Source organism: Pimephales promelas, chromosome 25 (genome assembly GCF_988280905.1).
Source record: "Pimephales promelas chromosome 25, fPimPro1.hap1.1, whole genome shotgun sequence".
NCBI lineage: Eukaryota > Metazoa > Chordata > Actinopteri > Cypriniformes > Leuciscidae > Pimephales > Pimephales promelas.
In genome coordinates, this window is record NC_142793.1 from 19,879,617 (window position 1) to 19,900,099 (window position 20,483).

Genomic DNA, 20,483 nt, shown 5'->3' on the forward strand with positions numbered 1-20,483 from the left:
AATTATGCCATTTGAATTTGGCACTGTCATTGCCTAACACGATTTATGTTGCGGATCACAACCTAACTGCAGTATTTTCAAACCTTTAATACTATACAAAATTAAATTAGGAAATTAAGGATTGATCTCTGTTTTTGAAGCAGTTTAATAGCTAATTTAAGCAGTTTTTTTTATCACTATTCGCCAGCCATGCCACATTTTTAAATCTGAAGATTTATAAGGTTTGATAAAAGCTAAAAAGACATTTAAACTTATAATACTTTTAAATATGGCTTAAAATAAACAAGAATATTTTATCGCATTGATTGAATAAAACTGTGATTCCTGAAAATAGAATCTAATTTATACACATAAAGTTTAGGATTTGCATTAAAAATAATACCAAGAAACGTTATGACATACAACGAATAAGAAGGATTCAGCACTGTCACTACTTATTTAGTGTTTACTTTTTAGGGTTATTTAGTGTTTAGCAATGTTGTTGATCTGTGTTGTGCTACTTTCATGTTATCAGTGTGAAGCTGCTTTGATACAATCTGTATTGTGAAAAGCGCTATATAAATAAATGTGACTTGACTTGACTTGACTACTAATCAAATAATTTAGTCATTTCATAATAGTAATTTATTATTTATAATTACTATTTAAGTATTTATTTAATCATTTTTCTTGAAAGGTCGACATATCAAATACTAAGAAATTCTGCTTGATTACTTTTATATCATCGCAAAATGTAAAGTATATTATCGCCCAGCTCTAATAATTTACTATAAAGCTGCTTTGAAACAATGTGTATTATGAAAAGAGCTTTACAAATAAAATGGACTTGACTTAACCTTTCATTTTACCATTTCTATTCTGGATAAATGTGTTTCTTATCAAAAATGTTGTTATTTAGTCTTTTTGACAGAATAATCTGACATTTGTTTTCTTTTCAGCGGATGTATCAGAAGCATATGGATTCAGATCACAGAAGAAACTCTCAGAAAACATTGAGTGGTCGTACGCGGGTAAGTGTTGCATTCAGGATTGATATTTTTTTTATTTATGCATAGTGATTAAATCAAGGATTAGACTTGTATCAAATTTGTAAAGATGAACAGAAATTTTGAAGTGAAGCACTGTTGGCATCCTTCCCCCATGCCAGCTCAGGTTTAGGGATCATCTGTGTCTAAGCATGCAGAGCTTAATGCCACAGATTAAACTCATCCGTATCTCCTAACTGGGCTTTCAGGGTTAATATGGCCTAAATTACAGGTCCTGTCTGCTCTCGCCCAGACAGGGCATGTCAAATTTTAGAGGGTGTGTTTGGGTGTTCATGCAGGATGACTTCAAGTTGTGGCTCCTTTAATGTGTTTCTAGTATCCTGAAGGATGAAAGACTATTTTCAATTGTAAAACTAAGGTTGTTTTCTTGTTATGTGTGTATGAAATCATATGTATTTTTGTATTCTTTTGACACTGACTAGTTGATGTTTAATATCAGTATTGCCATAATTCAAAAGCATGGAACATAAAAAATATATATTTTTCTTTTACCCAAGTAAAACTGAAAATGAGTACTTTTACTGTAATATTTGAAGTGGGTATCTGTACTTTTACTCAAGTACTTGACTGGTTTAACTTGACTTTTTAACATATACTTTCCAGGAATTTCTGATATCATGTTCTTGCTGCTGTACCTTTAAGACTTTATGCAAATGATTATGATTGGCTCCTCCTTCACCTTTGAAATGAGTAAAAACGCCCCTAGAAAAATGTGAAGAATCTTATTTTTTGGGTATGTTTACACAACAACAATGTACTAAAAAACTGAAAAGTTTTTCGCAAACAGACGACAACTTTGTTAAATCGTTCCCCATTCACACGGATCCGCAAAAACGACTAAATGCGCTGTTTTTTTAAGCGATGCAGGCCAGTGCCTGTAGACTACGCGCCTATAGACTGAACACGTAATACGCATGCTCATAACATCACTGTTTTCACATATTTGTGTTTTTGCCGTGTAAATAAACGGCCAAAACTGCATATTAAAAAGATTTCCATTTTTAGTTGAAAACAGTGTCTTGTAAAAAGCCCCATAATGTGTTGAAGGTTGTGACGTCAATACCAGGACCATTTGTAAACAATTAGCATGTAGCATTTTAGCTTCTCAGTTTTCATAAGGGCTTTTCACACTGCGCTTAACCCCGGGTTATCCCCGTTCTGAACACCACTTTTAACCCCGGGTAAAGTTCATACTTGTAATTTAGATGCGGGGTTAGCACTGCTTTTTACCCGTGGTTAAGAAACCCTACTCTGGAGGAAGAAATGATGCAGTGTTATAATGTTACAACAATATTCACACGATTTGTGCAGTCACGGATACACCATGCAATGTATATACACAGCTGTTTCTACAGGAAAATGTCAATTTGAATGTGCAAAGAAAGACCCATGGTTTAGAAATGTATAGTGTGAAACATCACCTTATGAAAACCCAGAATCAATTGTTAATTCTGGGTAAATTATGAGCAGTGTGAAACCTGAAGTAAGATAACCAAGGATTCAGTTAACCCAGGGTTTAGAATGACCCAGGGTTAACTAGTTCAAGTAGGGAAAAGACCTACTCTGAGGAGGGAGGTTTTTTCTTCTTCAAAGCAGCAGGAAAAATCTTGTTTTTATTATATGGCCCATTTAAGTTTGGGAAGAGAAAAAGTATCAACATCATTGACACATTTTTTTCACATCTTTTCATCTCCCACTCTTTTCCATTACTAGCACAATGGAGAATTCCCCAGTCTTGCTTTGTTGTCGAAAGTAGGCCAGATTTGATATTCTGCTTATTGTCGTGCACTCTTGATATGTAGCTTCGGTTCTCTATGATTTACAGATCATTCCTTTGGAAAATGATTCTTCGGACAGGAGCTCAAAGTTTCAGAGCAAAGGTGTTTAATCTAGGAAAGATGATCCTATGTTTGGATGATAAGTGTCAGTTTATCAGCTTTAAAGCTTGTCTTCGACCCGTCACAACAAAACAGATCTGGGTATCACTGAAGTTTTGCACAACAAAGGGGCATTATAGCGTCTGGGCGCAGGCAGGCGGTTGGTCGGTCGGTCATGCAGATGAGATATTGTTCATCGGCATTACCCAGAATACCGTGGCCCCTCCTCTTTACTGACCCCTATTTATATCGCTCATAATGTCTAAAAGACACTGAAACGTGAATAATCAATCCCTGTACGCTAATTCTGACATACTAAACTTGCAGAGCTAGTCAGGATACAGTATGAGTAGTAAATTGAAATGTACTTTGTGCACTTAAAGGGTAATTCCACTGATGGAGACATGAATATATATTGAAAGTGGGTCATACATGTAGTAGATTAGTATCATACATTTCTAATTTGGGTCCTTCTTGGCCGATAAAAGGCAGAAAATGTCTTTTTAGTGCTTGTGGATTGTAGACAACAATCCCCATAGTGCATTGCAATGCTCAGCTCCGCAGGCCACTCCCACTACTCCGCCCATCCATGTAGACTAGAGTTGAGCTCCACTCTACCGCCTGGAAATCATTTCACACAATGAAATCAGATAATGTGCGCTAATATAATATGACGACGTAAGAGCGTCAAGGCGGCGCCCGCGCCATCAGCCAATGGATTGGCGTGATTCTATATGGGCTTCAGACAACCAAAATTTTGTTTCTTATTCGGGTTTGGCTATTACCGCTTACGGCGGAACCGGTTCCCTATTGGCACTGCGTTTCGGTACCCAACCCTATCCATAATGCATCCGTCTGCGTATTCAGTACCTTCGTCCATATTTTCAAAAAGTTTCTGCCGGTGAAATCAGATGCACTGGCACTGATCTGTGATAGGTCTGTTTTGCCAAAATGTGATAGCGCATTAGGTCCAACCCCCTATGGACGGGTTTGAAAGGGTGAGATTTAGTGCTTGTAGTCTTTACAGAACCCCCCCCCCCCCTCACACTTCCTCCTACAAATGACGTAAAATTACGATTTTTGCATCATTGTAGGAGGAAGTGAAAAAGGTACAAAGCGGATTTATCTCGTCTCAGGGGAAAATGAGATCGTGTTGCACAACCATTCAATTGTATGGATTTCTAACAATGGAAATCTTAATACAAATGGGTGGAGTGTTCCTTTAAGTTGCTGGCACAGATTTTGCCTTATTTACAGTACAGCATGGCATGTTTTCTTTTCTCATGATGTAATTGCAACCCAGACTCATTGGAAAAACATGCCCACTTCTGCAAAATGATACAGTGTTGCTTCTTGCACATTTTGCGATACTTTCAAAGTGAAATGTCCAGTGAGTGTCACTAAAAGTGTGTTCAGTTTTATCCAAAACAAACTATTGAACGTAAATCTGCTAATGTTTTATAACTTTGGTTGTATGTATCATGGCAGTTTGTAAATGAAATGTTTGATGCACAAAAAGGTTGCGTTTGAAAATTATGTATCACCTGCACTTAACCTGACCCTAAACCTAACTGATGGTGTTAAAAAAATGGAAATTTAATAATTTGAGATGGTATTCACTGAGTTGTACTGAGTAAATGGTCATTCTGAGTTGTGCTAGAAACATTTAAAAATCATTTTAACCCTCAGGCTCAAAGTACCAGGGCGATATATGTATGTTAGGGAACCACCATCAAAACAACAGATTTGCGGAGAACTAGTAGTTTCGTTGTACTGACCCTTTATTATTTTAACCCTGTCACAGTAGATTTGGAATGTATACTTAGTATTTGAATTGAAACATTTGATTCTCTATGAAAAAATTACAGTTATATATATATTATAACCCTTTTAACGAGCAACTCATTGTATTTCTCTTGACAGCTGTAAGGCTGTAATGGAAATGTGTATTGGTTTGTGTATTAGTAACTGTGCAGACATGAGTTTGAAACACTTTTTCCATGTCTTTTGTCTATGATCACAATAACCATAATAGGTGCTTTGTTGTTGAATGTTTTGATGATTATATTCTGATTAAAATCCATTCATCAAAAAGAGTGGAACAAATAAAAGCATTTATTTCTAAAAAGCATAAGATTTCTGATTAAAAATGGGTTGTAAGGCAGCGTCAGTTCTTTTTCTCAATATCCTTTTTTTCCCTTTCAATTACACAAGACACTCTCTAACTCTGATGTTTCTTAGAGATACAAACAAATACCGACATATTCAAATGAAACATGACAGCTTCGAGTCTTTATACTCTATTCTCTCTTAAGTCCTTCGCTGAAGAGGGAGGGAAGTGACAGAACTAATGAAAGAGTGAAAACATTTAACTGGCATTTTCCTCCTCTGATTTACACTTGCTGCAGCTTGTCAGGGATCCAATTATCCCTGTCCACTGGAGTCTGAATGGATGGCAGGTCAAAACCCATCAGCATGAAGTCTATTATTACTCTATTGAATGTAATGATAGTCATAAACAGATATGCAAATTTTTATGCGTTGTTAAATATGGTTAAAAGTAAAGGTTGACAGTACATGGTTCTGGACATCTGGATATACATTTAGTCTGTATTATGTTACTAGTAGTTTTTTATGTATGGATGTACAGTGGAAATGAAGAAACGAACATTGTTATTATGTTTTGATTGATACTGTGAAGCTGCTTTGATGCAATCTATATTCTAAATCCTATTTCTTTGTAAGTGGGCGAGGAGATCAAATAATTATTTCCCCAACTGTATGTATGCATACATGCATCTGTGCCTTTATCAAATTGCGGATTTTAAATGCTTAAAACAACCAACAAGCCACTTAAGAGTGTCCATTACAGTGATTTTACCATAGTTAACAGGGATTTGGAAATTATTGTTCATATTGTTAAACATTCACATTGTTTAATGCCTCCCAACAGCCTTTGTGTTGTGCATGTCCTGCTGTTTTTGACTCAACTGTACTGTGTGTACTGTACAGCAGTGTTTATGACTCAGCTGGGGGTTTGTAATGCAGCTATTGACATGCTAATGAGAGTGACCTAGAACTGCTGGTGACCTGGTTCGTGGGCTCTGTGTTTGTGCCGTAGGAACCTCCAGAGAGAGGACCTTGATTAACCCACCAGCAACCACTCAATACATCTATTGATGCACCTGTGTGTCTGTCTGTGAATGTGGTTTTTGGATAGTGTGTATGTGTCTGAATCGAAGCATCTAAAGCATTTTAAAAGCAGACGGTCACCCTCGAACTTTTATGAATGCTTTTAAGAGGTTTATTTACCCAATTGAACTCTGTTTCTTACAGGAACTCTAAACCAAAATAACTGGGCGAAGAAATACCCTTCATGCAACAATGCCAAACAGTCACCAATAAACATTGAGGAGAGCCTGGCGCAGGTCAAAATTCATTTCCAGAAGCTGAGATTAGAGGGATGGGCGGAAAAGACGTCAGACTCCACTACAGTAAAGAATGATGGGAAAACAGGTGAAAACAACAGTTTTTTTATATGGCACAAATAATTTTATTTTTAAATGTATGAAGTTAAATTTCTTTTCATTCTTTTTTAATATTAAAATATATATTGAAATTTAATGATAATTGCTATTTTGTCAGAATACCCTGATATAGTACGGAGCCCCTAAAGCAGGGCTATTCAATTGGCGGCCCGCGGGCCAAGTGTGGCCCGCCAGTCATCTCCATATGGCCCAAGGGCACCCCAACCTCCCTCCTCCTATTTTCTGCTGGTGCGGCTAAATTTGGTTAGATATGCGCGTGGCCGCAGTGACAGTTTGATATTTATAATTTTCCTAACCACGTTCAAATAATGTGCATAAATGTGAATCTCTTAAAATCCTTGAGTCATCATACACAGATCCTGGCCATTTTGCTTTCACACTGATTTGTGATATGGAACATGGTCACACACCATCTAAGAGATTTTACTCAGTCAACTGCCTTTTAAAAATATTGATATAATATTAAAAATTGTAATAGTTGCGTGGCTGCACATTTATACTGTAAGCCCCCTTTCTGCTCACAAAATCCCTTCATTGAGGCCTTGATGGGAACGTGTGTGCAGTCACGTAAGTGACACCAATCACGTAAGTTAAGCCTGAAAGTCATAATCGGCATGGTCATCATGATTGCATTATCTTCATTAAAAATTATAATATACCCAAAGTTGGCAAAAAAAAAAAAAACAAACAAAAAAAAAAACTAAGCACTAGGTAAACTTTGCGAATGGCATGACAGAAAGCTTATCAAGTTCTCCGCATCTCCAATAGTGTAAAGGAAGCCACTCGCAAAGAATTTTAGGGCAATGCAAACCCAACATCGAATCGAACATTAACGTGCATTTTCAACAAAATAATAATGCATTTAAACGACACCCTCACGACGATCGTTTCACGAGAAAAAAAAAATAAATCTCAGAAATCAGGCTACACTATCGCGCTGCTCTAAAGGACTTCCTGTATCAGTCGCAATCTAATCCTGCTAACATGAAATAAGCCTGCTCGCGAGCAGGTTCAAGCTGACGGACCTGTTGCTATGACAGCAAGTCCAGGATGAGCTTCGAAGAACCAAACAATCCAAGATCATGGCAAATCGCCAACAATCAAATCCAGCTAACTGAGTTAGCGACGTACGAAGAACGAGCCCCAGAACTGCTTTCACAGACAAACATACTTTCCTTTATAGACCATTTCACAAGATGTAAACAACACTGGTCCAGAAGCACTTCCTGTTTCAGTTTTTTAACACTACATAAAAGCTGGGATAAAATACAACCAACAGAACATTTAAAACTGAATCAAAAAGTTAAACAAACATCTTTAAGATGTTTTCTTTACATGTGAAATAAAGAAAACAGTTACAAACTGAAACAGGAAGTGCTTCTGGACCAGTGTTGTTTACATCTTGTGAAATGGTCTATACTGAAAGGGTCAACCATTTTACAGTAATAGGGAAATTAAATAATGTTCACACGCATAATACATAACTACACTTGAAAATAATATTCAAAATACATCAACAACATTAATTATACAAGGAAAATAATACGAATAATAAGCAAATACATTTCTACATACAATGAACATAAACAATAAAACATGAAACAAAAAAAAGAAAAAAAATAGCCCATTGAGAAATGGACTATGCCTACACTACCCAGAATTCTTTGGGATGGCATAAAATGAGGAACAGGAAGGCCGCCTGTCCTCTTAGACACACCCCCTGGAAACCATGCTGCAGACATGAACCCAGAAGGTTAGTTTTGCAAATGAGGATAAAGCTAATGATTTATGTAAATACCAAAATAAAGAAATAAATCTCTTAGTGTTTTTTTATCAGTCTAATGTGCACCTCAGACTAGAAAAAGTCACCAATAATGAGAAACAAACATTTATAAAAAAGAATATAAAGCAAACAGACACAGGGGTAACTTAGGACTTTGTCACAATTATAGTTATTTATATTGCATTAGATTTATTAGGGGGTAGAGTAATATATAATTCATTGTGTGTAAATGTAAATGTAAATAAGTTATTTATTATGGTCTGCACACTGTTGGGTACCACATTGCAAGTAAATGCAATACTTTTTTTGGTTTACTTTAGCTTACTTATTGATACTGTTATGTTTAAATAAATAAGCTAAACCCACCGGCCCACCTCAAATTTTCGATTTTCGATTTAATAGCCCTGCCCTAAAGGGACGTGGTGGTGAAAAAATTTGGGATGGGAGAAAAAAATATTTTTCACATTTTTTTTGCGTTTCCCTGAGAAACTTCCCATTCGTTCCCATTCAAAGATATTTGTATACTTTCTGTAATGTGTTGTTTGTCTCCAGTGGCCATCGATGTGGGAGGAGAGTTTTATGTAAGCGGAGGGGGGCTCAGGTCCAAGTTTAAGGTGGGACGCATCACTTTCCACTGGGGCCTGTGCAACTCCTCCTCTGATGGTTCAGAGCACGGCCTCAATGGAGACAAATTCCCCCTGGAGGTATTTTACTCTCGCGTAATAAAATGATGTCAATTTAAATCAGTATTTGTTAATCAGGATAAATTTAGGCTAGCTGACTACACATTATACCTTAATTTTCATTCGATGAGTGAATGTATACAATTGCTGATTACATAAATTGTTTGTTTATGGTGCAGATGCAGATATATTGTTACGATGCAGATGTTTTCAGTGACCTCGATGAGGCCCTCAGAGAAGGAGGAAAGATCACAGCGTTGGCTGTGCTGTTTGAGGTAAGAATCATTTTAGATTATTTTAAAGTAATATATATATAGCTAAATAGCTGCATTGTATATTGTGGTGTTGTTGCTGGTGTCTCCATTACATACTTGTTGTCTTTATGTATTGAACATCTTCACTCCATCAAATGAATAATCTTAGACAGGCTTAGGCACTCTTCAAAACCTCACCACACCCCCGGCTGGCATTTAGCCTGAGGTACAAATCAGTTTCAGAAATACTCCTCTTCACGGTTATTCTGATGGGAAAGACTGACAAGAGAAGAGTGTATCCACAATGTGTAGCTAAACCTTCATAATATTACTTTTCCCTGAGGTTATTCTGGTATAATTCATGTGCAATAACATGAAGTTGTGTTGTTTTGCCAGTTTGGTCCTCCATGTTTTGAAAGTGAAGCTTGTATGAACGCGTCTTATTTTGAATGCAAATAGCTGTGGTTAAGATGCAAAATCAGATTTTTTTTCTCATGAAATCTTAAATGCGTTTAGTCTGAACTTCGAAATGCTTCGAAAAAACACTTCGAAGTGTTCAGGTGCCCACTTTCTTTTGGCCATAGATTGTATCATGTATTTTGTTTATTATGCAATTATCATGCAATTTAAATAATGTTTCTCTCCACAGACATGTACTGATGATAATGAAAATTACATGGCCATCATTGATGCAGTCAACAGTGTCAGCCGGTATGGTACGTTCAGTCTTCATATCTACATTTAAAGGGCTCATATTCCATTTTTTTTCTTCAATATTTATCATGTTTTCCATGAGGCTTCTTTAAGCTCTTCCATGTCCGAAGGCCCTTAAAGTGACAGTTCAGCCAAAAAATAAAATTCTTCTGTGGAACTTAAAAGCATAAATTCAGACTGGTTTGGTCGCTCTTTTCCATAATATTATATAATAAATCTGAACCAAAGCTTTCAAGTTTCAAAAAGCACCATAAAAGTGGACTTATGCTCTATAATCTGTAGTCATGCGATGGCTTAAAATGTCTTTCTCCACGGAAGATAGAAAGTCATATGGGTTTGGAATGACATGAAAGTGGATAAATAATGACACTATTTTCTTTTTGTGTGAACAATTCCTGTTTTCTCTGGTCAGGAAAGAGCGGTCCCATCTCTCCGTTCACCTTGCGGGGTCTCCTGCCCAACTCCACGGAGAAGTACTTCATCTATAACGGCTCTCTGACCACTCCTCCCTGCTCTGAGACTGTAGAGTGGATCGTCTTCAAAAACACAGTGGCCATCTCAGATGTTCAGGTCAGCTTCATGCACAGTTTTTCAAAGCATTGACCTGCTAGCACATATAACTGTGAGTTATTTACAGATTTAAAGGGTCCATTCTCCCAAAAAAGGAATTATATGATATACCATGATGGACTAAGGCTTTCAAGCTTCAAAAAGGACACAATTTTTGTCTTCTTAAACTTGAACGGTTTAACGGTTGCAACCAGCGCATTATTTAAAATGTCACATTTTTGTGTTTCACTAAAGAAAGAAAGCCACACAGGTTTGGAACAACTCTTTATTTAAAAGCTCTGACAACGCAGACGATAAACAGATTATGGCGGGACCGATGCATATAAAAGATAAATGTATGTCTGAATACTGTGACAGACTGCTAAACACAATTTCCTTAAACCCACAAAGAACATTTCACACATAAATAATTTAAATGACCTTGTTTTGACTAGAATAGTTTTACCTGAATTTTTTTGTTTACTTTTTGAAAGTAAATACTGGCAGCTAATGAGCTTGGTAAGTTGTTTTGGAATTGAAACCCTGAGGCCATCGTCACCTGGAATGATATTGTGACTGTGTATTTGTTATCTGGCGTCTGTTGCGCAACACTGACTCTGTGACACACACTCACTAACTGAAAATAATTATCTAGAAATGGCACACACACACGCCCAAACATGACAGCTCAAACATCAATTAGGATTGCAAGTGTTATTTTACTTTGACGTGTAGATCCGTTTCATTTCCTGTTGACACATTTACATTCGATTTGACATTTGCTTTCTTAGAAGTACATTCAGTCATGCCAAATAATAATAAAGTTAGCTGAGCTTTTGACACTAAATACTAAGTTCACACAAAAAGGATGCCAACTCCCTCCTGAAGAGGAAGACATCAACATTTTTGATTATCGTGATATTGGATGCCACAAAGCAAACTGTCATTAAGTGGAATTAGAGGGAGCGAGCGAGCATAGAGTTACATGTAACAAAAGACTGTAAATGCTTAAATACAGCCTTTGTAGTGTGTGTCATTCAGTCCGGGGCTGTTCGCCTCGAGTGGCAAGCAAGTTAATACAAGCTGCAGTTGAAACGCATGGTGAAAGCAGGAGCTTTACCGCAAGGTAACATTCCCACTCCTGATGACATCACAATGGGAATGACATTGACTCACACATTAAAGAGCAGCGCTTTGATGTCAACATAATGGAGGACATCTTGTCTCTGGGATACATTGTATTTGTTTAAGGTTGAATAAAAACTGCGTGTTATAGTTTTTTAATGTATGGAGATTCAATAGTTCTGTTTTAGCTAGGTTAGTTCAAGCTTTATAATACTGTAAGGTAGTAAATGGGATCATACCAGTTTATCATACCAATTTTTTTAACTTGTACTTTTTGACAACTCTAATATAGATCATACTTTTTTAATGGTCACAGAGGAAGTTTCAAACCAAATGTTGTACTTACTATACAGAATAAGATTTCGGACGCAGCAACTGATTCATTCAGGAACAGACAAGTCTGTCTTTATGATTCAGTCACTGAATCATTCACTCAACTGATTTGTTTCAAAATAGTGATTCATTAAGGAACAAACAAGACTGGTTTCATGAGTGTGTAAGTGAATCATCCACTCAACCGATTCGTTCCAAAACACAGATTCTTTCAGGAACACGAATGTGTGGTGCCCAGAGACACACAAGGAGCTGTTCATTTGTCCGTGGCATTGTTTGGAACTACTTTCGTAGCAAAAATAGACAAACTAAGGGGCATTTCAACTAGCCCAAAAATTGCGAGGCGATCACGTTCCTGGTCTGAACACTGACACAGCAAATATATAAATAATGAAGGTGTTATGAAGAGTATTCATTTTATATGACAAAGATGCTAACTGCTTTTCTATTTTAAAGCCCCTTTTGTTGTCTAATCCGCGTCACCGTGTGTCCACAGCTGGAGATGTTCTGTGAGGTGATGACCATGCAGCAGGCTGGATATGTCATGCTTATGGATTACCTGCAGAATAACTACAGAGAGCAGCAGGAGCAATTTATGGGACAAGTCTTCTCATCCTACACTGGCATCGAGGAGGTCCACACTCCCAGTACGTATTTCACAAACACACATACATGCGTAAACAAACTAGGGTCTTAAATCAGTCTGGCAGTTTGAGGGTCATGGATCCAATTAGCTTCCAACACGATTCTAATCCCAAACAACTGCTTCCCAATTAAATAAGGTTTCTATTTTAATGCAATGAAGCCCTCTAGACAGTTTCCTACTTTCTATTTATAAATATAGACAGACATTTGGCCCATTTTTAGCCATGCGCAATGCTTGGTCCTTTTAGGGATGATTCCCACTTATTTCACAGCGTTTTCGTCACTAATTCGTAGATCTAAAATGGTTTTAACAATCCATCAAAAGGCTGTGGTTATTATTTAATTGTTTTATTTTATATGTAAATATCGTTACCCTCAAGGTTTTTGGAGCTTCTTGTTAATGTTGAAAAACTACCATTGTCTAAATGTGTAAATTAGTACAATTAATTGATTTACAATTTTTTTTGTAAAAACATAAAAGGACTTATAATGTGATTGTAGAAAATGGTAACATTAGATGTTTCATAAATCTATTATTACTCAGTTCGACCTGTTCATTTTAAAGCACCACTTACAGATCCGTACTGGCTTGCTCTCAGACTTTCCGCTTTAGCAGATCGTTGATGGAACATCGATGCCCCCATTTCAGATTCCTCCGCTACAGGGCGAACTCTGTTGGGTTGATAATCACTGGCACGTGGGAGTTGTTTTTTCAGTGGCCACTGGCAATGGAAAATGTCCCACTGGTGTCCTTTCAAACATATATACTCTCCAACACGTGTTTTATCTTAAATCAGCGCCTGGGGCATGTCATTTTACAGCTTTAATGCTGCATTATTACTTTGTAAAGACTCACAGACTTCATTTAAACTAAAAAAAAAAAGATTTACGCTCATCATTTGAATTATTGATACTCTTTGTAGTTTTTTATTATATATGTATCCTTCATATACCGAGAGACTGGTGAAATCTCCGACTAGCATAACAAGCTGAAAGCAGCCAGGCAAACCAGATTTACTTACTGTAACCTCTCTTTCACCGTGCTCACCGTATTAACAGTGTTTACTCTACTATTCACTCACATCAATCTCTGTCTCTCTGACTCATGTATCAAAACATGTTTAAGTTGCTAGGAAACTATCTTTTTCTGTTTGCACCCTTCACTTGCACCGACTGAATTCAGTTCAAACTCGTAAATGCATCTGGTTGTTTATATACTGTATTCTGTACTGTATAACATGTTTCCTAATAGAGTGCCGAAGTTATCACATCACTTTGTAGGCCAAAGGAAGTGAGTTAGCATTTTTGCACCTAAAGTCTATGGGATTTTTGAATGGGTTTTTTTGGGATCTTTGACCTGGTGTGAGTGAGTGGAGGCGGGGCTAATTTGCATTTTCATAGAACCGTGTGTACTAAATAAGGCAAGGGTGTAGAGTTATGTTCAAGCTATTTTAAGGCATGAAGAATTCTTTTCAAGTAAAAAACATTTAAATAATTGATTTCGATGATCAAAGATGGGTTTTAAGTGATACAATTATTGACTTCAGGGGGACTTAAAGTACTTTGGTTGGGAATCAACTGGTTTGGTAGAAAGATAGTTTCATCTTTGGGCTTTTTCTGCCCTCTTGTGTTAGAAACTGATTGCCGGTAAAAAATACTGGAACGAGATCTAAATCAGATATTCGAGTATGAGGAATGGAATAGAGTTTTAAAGGATGTTAAAACAGCATCTAGGGATGATACACCTTATACAGTTTAAGATTGTGCACCGATTTTACTGGATTCCAGATTCCAGATTGTATAGACTTGGGTTAAATGTGTAAAAATGATGATGGAGGTTTAACTCATGCTCTGTGGTCTTGTACAAAAATTTAAGATTTCTGGAAAAAAGGATATATTTGCGCAGTTTTGGATACTCATATTATATATTTTTAATATGTTTACTATGTCCTCAATTGTTTATATTAGTTAAGAAACAAACACATAATGTTCTGGGTACAAACCAGTTTAATGATTGGCAGACAAATACTTCTTTAGTTAATCTAAAAAAAGAAACTGAGTGCCGGTGTAGATGAGAAATATTACACATTAGTACACTGTTATTGAGAACTCTGAGGGTGATGATTATTAAGTGGATTTAAGTAAACCATTTTTAAACCAGCTCATAACTTGATCCAATAAGTGAAGCCTCAGAAATGCTTAATCTGAGTTAAAAAAGACATTAATACTTAATACTTTTATATAGGACACTTTTGTTCTGACGTGACATAATGCATGTATAATGTTACAAAAGATTTAGAAATCGAATTAATTACATTTTAAATATATATTAAATTATATTTCATAATATTACTGTTTTCACATTAAAACATCTCACCGAACTCTTACTTTTGAACAGTAGTATTCAAATGGGGTTCAATATAGAACCCTATAAAATAATATAAAGAGAAATTAATTACATAAAATGATCCTATTATGTGATGAAAAACACATAAAAGCTTGTACTGTAAATGTGAAGTGCCATACGGAACCCTTTTCTTCTAAGATCGTATGGATATTTATTTTGGATATTGCATGTTATTTACAGGCATATTTTCACCTGGCACCATTGTTTAATATAACATTATGTGTTTGTGTTTGCTGTCATAGTTTGCAGTTCAGAGCCAGAGAACGTGCAAGTCAACGCTCATAATTACACCAGTATGCTTGTAATCTGGGAGAGGCCGCGTGCCGTTTACGACGCAAGCATAGAGAGATACTCCGTCACCTACCGGCCAGCCCAGGGTGATGATGAATCTGCATTAGAGTACTTGACCGATGGAGACCAGGACGTGGTAATTCATTCACTTTTTGCCATAAACGTCAGATGAATCTTGAAAATTAGGCCTCCATCGTGAAGGTCACATTTCCGAATTTCGTCTAAATGCAACAGATAACGCATATCAATTATGATGAATTTTTCACCACCAGGGGGCAATCATTCAGAACCTGGTTGCCAACACCAGTTACATGGTGCAAGTTGTTGCCGTGTGCACCAATGGTCTGTATGGCAGAGTGAGTGACCAGCTGACAGTGGACATTCCCCTGGATGATCCTGGTAAGACCAATCGCGCCCGCCGCCCTCGCATCCGTGGAGAATAAGTTTAAAACACTCATATCCCACTGCAAATGTTAGATAAAAGCCAAATGCTTCATACTGTAGTAGATTGATCCTTTGCAAACCAGTTACCTTGTCCAGAAAAATTTTATGGTGCCATTTAAGACTTATGAAGAAACGGACAGAATCCTTGAGTGGTTAACAGCTTTTAGCCAGAAACAAACTTTACACATTAAGTACACATTTATGTAAACAAAGATCTGAATGCTTGACCTATACATTGTAAGTGCATGCACAGATTGTGCTAATGTTCAGTTTTCTCTGGGTCTTAAAGACTTCCTTGGGTCTTATACATTTCAGATCGCAGAAAAAACACACTTGAGTTTGCTTAACCAGTTTGTGTTCACGTACTTGCATAGGGTGTGTTTTCGAATGAAATCCAGTACTGTAATGAATAATGTTATATCAATGTTATACCAAAATTGATTTCACATTAAGCTGGCAATTTCAGTAGAATATTTAAATTTATAATAAAATTAATATTTGATCTTTTAATTAATTTATTTTAATCTTTTAATTAAATTGAACTTAATATAATATATATATATATATATATATATATTAGACCTTTTTGTCTTTGTCAGTTTTCTTTGGGTGTGTTTTCCTTTTTTCTCTGTCTGTCTATCTTATTCTTTATCATCACTATCTGCATTTTGAATTTCCTTCTATATAATTTTTTTTTTCCGGTCTTACTGACATGCATGTTTTCAATGGATAATTTGTGTTTTTTGTGTTCTTTTATAATTCATTGGAATGTTGGGACATCTGTATTGAGCTTACTGATTTATAATAAACTTATCTGTCTCGCTGAAAGTCCCTGTCATTATATTTCAGTGTCCTTGAATATATGTGTTGTCACAAGACATTTTTTCATGACTATATGAAAATGTCAAAAGTGGATTGGGTTTACATCAGTGTAATGAGGCCAGTCTATCTGATAAAATCATACAAATGTTCTACTTTTTAATGTTTCCATGCTTCACAAACCGATCTTGTCCACATATCACGAAATCTCTGGGGTCTTTTCCACCATTTGTGTCATTGAGCTTGATCCCATGACAGGTAAGGGCCTGCAATAGATTGTAAGCTCTCTCCATCTTTGTGTGTTGGGAGCCTTTTAAATGCATGAAGGTGTCCAAACTTTCCTGTCGTGTGATGTGTGTGATCAAAAGCGACCCTCTGACCCAGAGATTGCTCCTTTTTGCACTCTTTGTATCAAAGAATGACCTAAACAAATGCCCTATTTGGTGACCTTTCCTTCCTTCTCAACATTTGTACTCTCAGCATTAACAGAGAATACCAAATGCTAAAAATGTCCCTTTTGTTTGTGATTGAATACACATTGAAAACCAATTTGTGTGTTCAACTTTTGTTCCCCAAGCATGCAAGTATCTTTGCCTATTAAGGATAAAATTGTAAAACACAGACTGATTTTCAAAATATCTGAGGTGTGTTCTTGTGTACATGTCTAATGGGAAACTGTTATTTTGAATTTATTGGTCACTATTGTATATAGAAGTTATAACTTGTTATAAAGGCTATACAGAACATACAGTACTTCTCTGTAGCTGTACTGTGAATCTTTCACTCATATCATATTATAACTCTTATGTTTGGTTTATTTTCAGATGCAGACAACGAAGCTGAAAAATTTGAATATGATGAAGAGGTAACTATGTCAATGCTACTTTAGTGCACGGTTTGTTAGGTGTTTTTGGTTTCTACGACAGAACTAAACACATGGCTGCTCTTTCTATCTCTTTTAGGAAGAATATTACATCAACCCCTTTTTGATCAGACCTGATACAAATCAGCTTTCACATCCTTTCCAAACCACCACAACCAGCCCCAGAGTTACTTCAACAGAGCGCCCGGTCCATCCAGTCGTTAAGACAACACCGAGGACTCAAAGAAGACTCCCAGTGGAAGACTCCCAGAAGACTCACGATCATCATATTCCAGTGATGTACACGGATAAACCTACAGTGAAATACACAGACCGACCTACCACCCCTGCAACCATAACCACCACAGTTTTTGTAGATGAACAGACCACTAGACCAGATAGTTATAGTGTTGTAGCAGATGTATCCTCAGAGTCTGATGGCCGAAGCAGTACCTTCTCAGGTTTTACAGCAAGTGTCGCCTCTGAAACAAGTGGAACCTTTGAAAGATTTGTAACATCAGCTCCAATAGACATTTCGGGGGTTGAGGAAGTGACTCGATCTGTAACTGAATCAGACAGCTATGGGGATAGTTCAGTGACTGTAGCCCCATTGCATGAAATCCCAATGGAATCAACTTCTTCCTTCCCCCCTGAGGTCCCTCTGTGGCCTACAACTTCTAGCTTGCCTTTTCCAACCACTGCCGCTTTCAGCACTGTTCTGTCGCAGACCACCCAGCCGGTGTCAAATGGTGAGAGCGCCTCGTATGCCCCCTCTGTATCTGACACTTTGTCCTACATGCATGCAAGTCCCGTGTCCCCCTACTCCTTAAGCAGTGTGTTGTCTGAGCCCTTCCCTGACTGGGACATCCCGTACACTGTTTCCATGCTGGTGTCTGGTGGTGCACAGTCTATCACCCCTTCCCCTTCCTACCCTACCCTGTTCCTCACCGGCTCCGTGTCTTATTTAGACATGGAGCCTGTCTCTAGTGGTGGTTGTAATGATGATGATGGTGATGATGATGTTTTGTCTGGGGCCTTCTCGGCAGACCCCCAGTGTAGAAGTACTCTTCCCCCTCAAACGTTACCAGAAGCGACTGCTTCGGTTGTCTCCATGCAGCCAAACTTTGAACTTGACCTTTTACACCCCTCTGAGCGCCCCAGTACTGTGTCCATGCTGGGCAATCTCCAGCCTTCGGTTCCTGTCTCTAGAGACTACTCTTTGATGATGACAACCCTTGACTCTGATGCTTCTCTCTCAGGTAGCATTGGGGTCTCTTGCCTGCCGATGGAGTGCGTAGATTCTTCTCTAGCATCTAGTGAAATCTCTTTGCATGCCTCTCCAAACATCCTGGTGCCCTCCGCTACGTCGGGATTTTCCCCTTGTAGTGGTCTCTCGGGTGTCTTATCTAGTCCTGTAGATCTAGATTCAATTCTGTCCACTGGTACTCCTCTGTGCAGCAACACAGAATTGGACCTTCGTGCCGAGGCTCTTTTGTCTTCTCTTCCCTTTTCCACCAAGCCTTCTAGTGACCTCGGGATTTCTGTTGCAGCCACCATCAGCAGTGTTGCGAAAAGTGCGATCGGACAGTCACAGGGAGCACCTACTCCCATAAGATCTTCAACCATTGCATCAACCTCTACTCCAGTATTCAGATCCATGCCTACTCCTGTGATGACACCAACCCTTGCGCCAACCTCTGCCCCTGAATCCATCTCTGTGGTTGTCCCTGTTGTGCCCCCAACCGTTGCACTCTCCTCTGCTCCAGAGTCCAGTGCCATTCCTACACACTCCGCGGATGGGCATCCGGAGAACAGTGCCTCGGGCTGGGCCCTTGATTTAGATTGGGGCCAGAGCTCAGCATCTGGAGATGAGAGTGTCATCCCATATATCACCACTGCCTCTCCTACAGAGGTGCCTCCTGATGAGAGAGATGATGGGAATGAGGAGCACTCTTCCTCCTTCTACTTCGAGGGCGAGAACGGGACAGAGAGTGAAGCTACAGACTTCAGGGTAACCCTGCGACCCAGTCCGTCCTGGACTCTACGAGGAAGTGGGGAAGAGGAGAGCGGATCAGGGGAAAACCTCACCGATAGTGAGACGTCTTCAGACTTCAGTATTCCAGAGCGCACTGAGAGGGATTCAGAAGAGGAACCAGTGGAAGGTAAAGCTCTCGGTCCATTCCTGAAGGTGCTTCTTGATTTAGCCATGCTCAGTGAATCATCAGTGAAGAGTTTGAAGTTTCTGAAAACTCTTGGTTCGAGGACAACTAATTCATCCTAAATAATGAATGCCATGATCCCCCACAAATGTAACCTAAACAACTAAAACATGCAGAAAGTGTTAGTCCGCTGGGAAGGTAAGAGTTGAAGAGCTCTCTACAGCGTCCTTATTTAACGAATACATTAAAGCTTTTGACAAGTTAGGCTAAATGTGCTACTAAAGAACCATCATCTTATTGGAAAATCCCATCATCACAATATGTGTCTTAGTCCCATGTGATTCCTGTGTTCTGTGTTGTCTTGCATGTTGTTCATGTGATTATTTGCAAAAAATGTGTATTAGCATGCTCACATCTGTCCTCAGAAACATACCAACAGCATGTTTTCCATCTCAAGACGAATCCATGTTACTGGGTTACACATTAGCCATTACATTAGAAATTTTTTATGGGATCAATTAGTAGATTTATCAAGCGTTATATGATAGAAAGTTTGACTAGCAATTTAAACCGCATGGAGGCTTAGCATCTGAGCTAAGATTTGGTTTAGCTCTGAGAAACAAGAACAACTGCCTAAATTAATTTTGTTTGCTGATTTTTGCCTCCATGGGATAACACAGAAGAGGAATAACCAGAAGAGGGCAGCAAAACTCTTATATGTAGTCACTAGTAAGTGACAGCTGGCATTGGCAGCATTGTGTTTTGGCTGGGATGCTGAGGTCATCTCAGACAGTCCTAGGCCAAGTCTTAATCTCTCAAACGTGTCTGTCTGCAATGAATTATGACCTATGAACTCTTTAGCTTCTTAGTGTCAGACCCACTCCAATTTTTTCTGATGGAATAGATTAATTGGTACTATGCCAATCCTTATGGGTGACATACTG

General features: G+C 38.0%; 1 protein-coding gene across 6 annotated transcripts in view; it reads left to right on the forward strand.

Annotated features, from left to right (window-relative positions):
- The window catches only part of ptprz1a (protein tyrosine phosphatase receptor type Z1a), a 48,830-nt gene that overhangs the window by 15,995 nt on the left and 12,352 nt on the right, over positions 1-20,483 (forward strand). For 4 of the 6 annotated variants that reach the window (XM_039657741.2, XM_039657743.2, XM_039657742.2 and 1 more), the window contains exons 3-13: positions 939-1,010; positions 6,260-6,439; positions 8,807-8,958; positions 9,117-9,212; positions 9,841-9,907; positions 10,318-10,475; positions 12,409-12,559; positions 15,207-15,391; positions 15,528-15,654; positions 17,343-17,383; positions 17,481-19,542. In XM_039657741.2, the coding sequence (XP_039513675.2) occupies positions 939-1,010; positions 6,260-6,439; positions 8,807-8,958; positions 9,117-9,212; positions 9,841-9,907; positions 10,318-10,475; positions 12,409-12,559; positions 15,207-15,391; positions 15,528-15,654; positions 17,343-17,383; positions 17,481-19,542 (3,291 nt within the window). Of the gene's footprint in view, positions 1-938; positions 1,011-6,259; positions 6,440-8,018; positions 8,225-8,806; positions 8,959-9,116; positions 9,213-9,840; positions 9,908-10,317; positions 10,476-12,408; positions 12,560-15,206; positions 15,392-15,527; positions 15,655-17,342; positions 17,384-17,480; positions 19,543-20,483 lie in introns of those variants that run through there. The other 2 variants (XM_039657746.2, XM_089127915.1) reach the window with 2 other exon arrangements.